A 6,634-nucleotide genomic window follows, 5' to 3' on the forward strand; every position below is an offset into this window, starting at 1 on the left:
AGGGAATGAGAGGACAGCGCAGAGCAGGGAATATGCACCTGCTCTCTACAGGGAGCTGCTGTTGGCTCCAGGCAATTGTGGCCCTGTGGGAATGTGCGGTCAGTGTGGCCAGATCTTCCAGTTTTTGAAGAACAACCAGAAACCTGGAACGTTTTGTAGAACTTTCTAATTTTTAAACGTTAGCAACAACTTGAAAAGTCATTATTTAAAGCTTGTGCAAACCAAACAAAACACCTTTGTGGGCTACATCTGGCTCACTGCTGCAAGCTAGTGACCTCTGGATTCCTCGAAACCATAGACCATCCTTGCCCCAGATGGCTCTGGGTCAAGGAGAGATATCTGTGAGATGGTTGACTTGACGGAAATGGATCCCTCATGCCACCACTCTGGGCAGGCTTGAGATCAGTCTGGAATGAGGGTTAAGAAATTCAACCTGTGACTTGTGACTCAAGGGAGGAGTCAGTTGGGAGCACTTGGAGGTCTGAAATAGACCCAGCCTGACTACCAGGCAACCTGCTTAGCTTCCCTGGCTCCAAGTAAAGCCAGCTGACATATTCTTATTTTCCCAAAGAGATGGACTTTGTAAAGCAGGGGTTCTCAAATTTTAGCACACATCAGAAACCTCTGGATATCTCGTTAAAATACAGTTTGCTGGGCCCCACCCTGAGTTCTGATTCAGTAGGTCTAAGGTGGGGCCTGAGAATTTAAGTTTCTACCAAGTTCATAGGTGATGCTGATGATGCTGACCCCGGACCACACTTGAGAAGCACTGCTGCAGAGAATTCTATTCACCCAGACTCCCGGGATCCTTACCTGTGAGAGGATGAATGACAAAAAATCCCATATGGTTCCCACTGGTGATGTTGAAAGTCAGCTTTCCGCTGGAGCTGGAGTCCGGGTCCAAGGCATCCAGTTGAAGCACAGAGGTGTGCAAGGGTGCATCCTCCCGGATAGAGGGGTAGAACACAGGTCTGGACATCCGGGGTGGGTTGTCATTGACATCCGTAACCTCAATGTAGACTTCAGTTACAGAAGAGAGGGGTATGGAGCCTCTATCCACTGCCTGTACCGTCAGCCAGTAGCAGGACACGAATTCTCGGTCCAGGGGAGCCAGAGTCTGAATCATTCCTAGGGGCAGTCAATCACCAAACCCAAAATATTTTAGAGTTCAAAGAAGCTTTAGAAATCACCTTACCTTGCAGTCCCCAAACTGTACTGTGGAAAGAACATTAATAGGCATTCCATGAGAAAAGGGAATTCTCGCCAATATTGTGTGAAAGATGCTAAGTTAAACACAGGGGAATTCATATCCTCATTGTAGAACCTCTCAGACCTTTCTCTGCTAAAACAGGGCCAAGACTCTAACACATGGGCATATGCAGGGTTTCCAGACCACAGCAGTAGGTGACCTACTCTCTCCTGACTGCTTACGTCAACTCAAGTCCTGTCAATTTATTTCCCATTCTGTAAGTGGAATTTCCTTACAGTTGGTCTTAAACTGGTTCCTTCAAGTGTTAAGGCCTTATAGATATCAATTAAAGTGTTATGGATTTGATGAATAAATTGCTGTTCTCCTTTCCATCATCTTCATGATTTTAGAGACTTAGCTTCACCCATTAGTTCACTCATTCCACAAATTGCTTACTACGGGCCAGCACTGTTCTAGAAATCGAGGGTCCGCTAGTGAGCAAAAGAGGCTTGCACCCTAAGCTCTCATGGATCATACTCAACTGGAAGGAGCTATGTGAGAGGGCAGGACCTGTGCTCACAGCGATAGCATGTCGGAGCTGAAGGAACCTTACTCCTTTGACAGATGGGAAAACTGAGGCCCAGAGAAAGTGTATGACTTGACCAAGGTCATGTAGCAAGGAAGTGGAAGACCTGGGTCTAAAATTGACTCTCAATCTAATGCTCTTTCCACCACATCACACTACCCTTGAGCCTGGAGATAAACCATCCATCAGATTGAAAGCTCCTTGAGGGCAGCGGCCTCCCTATATTCACCTAGGATCTCCCCCAAGATGCCTATTTCAGGACCTCACAAGCCGAGGGTGCGCAGTCAGTGTGTGCCCAATTGCACTTATTTCTATGGAGCTTAAAAGGAACAAATAAGTTCATGCCACTTTTTTGGAGGGCAATTTGGAAATATCTATTAACATTGAAAATATGCATTATCCTTTGACCCAGCAATTGCATTTTTAAGAGTTTTTCCTAAAGAGACGCATGCATATGAGTAAAAGTGTATGATCAAGGATGTCACACCTATATGATGGAATAAAAGGCAGCCATTAAAAAAGAATGAAAAGGATCTTTATGTACTGACATATAAGATGTCCTGGCATTACATTAAGTGGAAAAAGTACGTTTCAGAATTAGTGTCTATTGTATTGTTTTCATAATAATAAAATGAACAGTGATAATGTATCAGATATAAGGAAGAAAAATTTAGAAGATTATAGACCAAATCATTAATAAAAATTATATCTGGGGAGATGGGGCACAGAGAAACACTCATTTTAAAATTAGATATAAAAAATTTATAACCACCATGCATTACTTTTATAAGCAGAATATATATATGTAATATATATATAATGTGTGTGTCTGTGTATATATATATATATCTGTATATATATATACAGATGCTAGTGAAATGGTTGATTCTACTTAAGTATATACATACACACACACGTGTATATATATACATATCTTCAGTAAAGATAAACTAAAAATAAAATAAAAGGGACAGGAAGGAGAGTCCCCATTTATTGCTCTTATTTTTAGCCTGCAGACTGACTTCTTTCAAAAAAGTCCCTGATTTTCTTAGGCCCATCTTCACCCAGGACCTGCACTCCTGTCCTCCCCCACTCCCAGTACCTGTGCCTTGGTCGATGCTAAAGGCTGCAAGGCCGGAGCCAGCCCGCAGAGAGTACTGCAGCTCCCCGTCCAAGCCACTGTCGTCATCGTGGGCAGTCACGACCATCACCTGCGTTCCCGAGGGGCTATTCTCCTGCACCTGGCCCTGGTGCACAAAGGAGGCAAAGCGGGGAGGGTGGAGATTCTCATTCACGTCCAGGACTATCACCTCCACATGGCAGAGCGTCCTGCGGGCCAGGGGCCTCCCCCTGTCACTGACCCACAGGCTCAGATTATACCCAGCCCGCCTCTCAAAGTCCAGCTCCCTCTCCAGACTGAGCGCGCCAGTCATTGGGTCCACCTGGAAGGTCCCAAGGGCATCATCCAACAGGGCATACCGCACTTCCCCCGCAGGGCCTAGGTCAGGATCATACGCATCCAGAAACGTTAGGATAGTGCCTGGGGGCAGGTCCTCTGGGACCTTCAGGCTGCAGAGCTCTGTGATGCACTGGGGAGAGTTGTCATTGGCATCTTCCAATGTGACTGTCAGGTCAGTGACGGAGAAGAGCTGGTGGCCCTTCCTGGGCTGATCCCTGGCCTCCACCTTGAGTATATACTGAGGCTCTGATTCCCGGTCCAGGTGTCCTGTGACAACCAGTTCCCCAGTGAAGGGGTGGAGGGATAACTTGTCTGTGGGGCTTAGCAGGGTGTAGCAAACCCTCCCATTGTCTTCTGAGTCAGCGTCTTTTGCTTTCAGCTCTGTAATTGTGGTTCCAACTTCTGTGTCCTCTGAGATGGTTACCTGGTACCCACCAGGAGGAAATCTGGGTGCATTGTCATTCCAGTCTTTCACATTCACTGTCAGCAGCTTCCAGGAGGACTTCTGGGGAGTGCCCAAGTCATACACTGTTACATTGAGGATGTAGAAACTGGTGGCTTCATAGTCCAAGGTGGCAGCTACAGTGAGCAGCCCTGTCTCCAGCTCAATGTCAAAGCAGCCCTCTTCATTGCCATCTGCAATCACATAGACGAGTTTGCCATTAAAGCCAGTATCAGGGTCATTGGCTGCCAAGCGGGCCAGGGGAAGGTTGAGAGCAACACTCTCAAGGATATCAATGGACTGTGGGAAGTGGTCCTCAAACTGGGGGGTATGATGATTGATCTGATATGCACTTAAGGAAGTGAAGTCCTCATCATTGGAGTCCTGGTTCTGAAGCTCAACAGAGCGTAGGATGGTCTTTGTGAAATGTGTCAATACCCCAGTTTTATCACATCTTACAGGGACCTCAAAACGAGGGTCCTTCACTATAGTAACATTCAAAGTCATGGGTGAGGCATAGTTTTTCCCATCTGAGGCTGTAATTTTCAGGGAATAGTTGATGGGTTGACCAGTAGTATGATTTATAAAAGGGCGTTTGAGGGATATCACTCCGGAGAAATGGTTTAGATCAAAATACTCTAATGCGTTGCCTGACACAAACTCATATTTTAGGTTCTGAAGCTCATCCACATCTATAGCTGACACCGTCATTACTGACTTTCCGACTGGCCAGTCTTCACGCATAGACACAGTGCAATTGACTTCTTCAAACATAGGCTTGTTGTCGTTCAAGTTCCTGAGCCTAAGGGAAACAGACACTTCCTTTTCCTGGCGAAATGGGGATCCCCAATCTGATGCCCGTACCCGGAAGGTATAAATTCTTTTCATGAGTTCATAGTCCATGGGTTTGGAGGTGGAGATGATCCCTAGGTAAGGGTCGATAGAAAAGGGCACAGCTTTTGGATGAGCGATGGAATAGGTGACATATCCATTCTCTCCATAATCCTGGTCTGTGGCAGTAACAGTCAAAACACTGGTGCCTGGAGGGATGTTCTCATCAAAGGTGCCATCATAGGAAGACCTGTTGAAGATGGGGGCATGGTTGTTACAGTCCACGATGTCGATGACCACAGTGGTGGAGGCCAGGCCTGGTGAGGTTCTGATGTGTATCTGGTAGTGGGCTCGGTCATAGAAGTCCATGGGCTTCGTGGTGGTGATGAGCCCAGTGTGAGCATTAAGTTTAAACCCTGCACTCTCTGAGGATGGCTTTAGAACATATTGCAGGTTGGGGAAGGCTGGGGTTACTTTCACCATCACCACGCGGCTGCCAGGAGGGGAAAACTCACTAAGCTGCACTCTGTAAATATCCTTCTCAAATTTGAGGGAAGCCAGTTTGGAAGGGGGTAGGTGAAAGCCCCTGATCTGGGAATAAAAGGAAGGTCTGCTTGCACTCCTGGCCTGCAGGCTGAGGTTGAATCCATGAAGATGATCCATCCAGTTGATGTCTTTGACGGACACCAAACTGAACTCATTGCCCCGTGCATAAGACTTGATGGCCTTGAAGTACTTTCCAGGGTCACCACCAACAATTTCCAATGAGTCCACTTCAGCCCCTGAGCTGTTTGCATCTACCACTATGGTGGCATAGGGGGCACCCTCACTGCTGTTTGGTGGAGCCAACACCACCGAGACGATGGCCGGGGGCTTCCTGAGGGCAGGCTCCACATGGATGATGAGTGCAGCCAAGTTGCCAAACCCGTTGCCCTCCGAGATTTTCCGCATGCGGTCCACAGCCAGCACCTGCAGCTCATACTTCCCCCGCCAGGTGACGTTGAACTTCCCAGCCAGGGTGACCACGCCGCTGGTGGGATGGATGGCAAACATCTCCGACCTTGTGTTAAAGGCATAATAGAACTCCGCGTTCTGGCCCAGATCAGCATCCGTGGCAGTCACCTTGCAGATGGGGCTCTTGAGGGGCATGTCCTCAGAGACGGTGACTCGGTATGAAGGTGGGGAGAAGAGGGGCTTCAGGTCATTCTGGTCCAGGATGTGGACCACCACGCGGGTCAAAGCTTCAAGCTCCAAGGTCTTCTCCACGGCTTGGACAATGAGAGTGTAGCTGTCTCGCACCTCCCTGTTCAGAAGGGCCGTGTTGCTGCTCTTTGTTCTTATCCTCAGAAAGCAGAAGTTGCCCACCACATACTCCTCTGTTTTAAACACATTGGCGACATCCCCAGAGATGACCCGGTACTTCACTGCCCACTGGGGCTCTGTGAGGTAGATGCCCATTTTCACGGAGCTCTCCACGTAGGTCTTGGGAGCAGAGTTTTCATAGATGGTCACATTGTAAAGGGGGTGTGTGAAGTGCCAGGCTGAGGAGGAGATGATCTCTTCTAGGGGCTTCTCACAGGCTGTACCACGGAGCAAGAAAATGGCAAAACCCAGCAAGGCAATAACCATGATGGAAAGCTCCCGAAACCCTGGGCAAAAAAGAAGGCAAGGGTGCAAGTTAGGAAAGAAATGGCTCCTACTGCTGTGGTTCTTAACTGGGGGCGATTTTGCCCTTTAGAGAACATTTCACAACGTCTGAAGACATTTTCGGCTGTCCCAGTTTGTGGGAGTGGGTGCTACAGACATCTAGTGGGTAGAGACCAGGGATGCTGCTAAACATCCTGTGGGGCACAGGACAGCTCCCACGACAAGCAAGGCACCAGCTCCAAATGTCAATAGTACCAAGGTTGAGAAACCGTATGATTGAAGAACAGCAGACTCATTTAAATGCTCCCTCCAGGGCGCCGGCAGATACACCACAGAACTGACCACTCCACTCCTTTTCCCAAAAACCTTGACTGGCTCCCCAGTGATGGTGAAAGAGTTCCAACCAGGTACCCAAGCTTAGCAATCTGGTTCCAAGTACTTCCTACAAGACCCTCCATCAGGGCTGAGCTGTGTCTGCAC

At 48.0% G+C, this 6,634-nt stretch overlaps 1 protein-coding gene across 2 annotated transcripts in view; it reads right to left on the reverse strand.

Annotated features, from left to right (window-relative positions):
* The window catches only part of FAT2 (FAT atypical cadherin 2), a 60,051-nt gene extending 53,870 nt beyond the window's left edge, over window positions 1-6,181 (reverse strand). Inside the window, exons 1-2 of one of the 2 annotated variants that reach the window (XM_058544440.1) lie at window positions 2,878-6,181; window positions 814-1,128 (exon numbers count right to left, since the gene is read on the reverse strand). In XM_058544440.1, coding sequence (XP_058400423.1) covers window positions 814-1,128; window positions 2,878-6,136 — 3,574 coding nt within the window. In that variant the 5' untranslated portion in view covers window positions 6,137-6,181. The remainder of the gene's footprint in view (window positions 1-813; window positions 1,129-2,877) is intronic. The other variant, XM_058544445.1, reaches the window with a different exon arrangement.
* Window positions 6,182-6,634: the final 453 nt, after the last annotated feature.

Source organism: Diceros bicornis, chromosome 1 (assembly GCF_020826845.1).
Source record: "Diceros bicornis minor isolate mBicDic1 chromosome 1, mDicBic1.mat.cur, whole genome shotgun sequence".
Taxonomy (NCBI): Eukaryota; Metazoa; Chordata; class Mammalia; order Perissodactyla; family Rhinocerotidae; genus Diceros; species Diceros bicornis.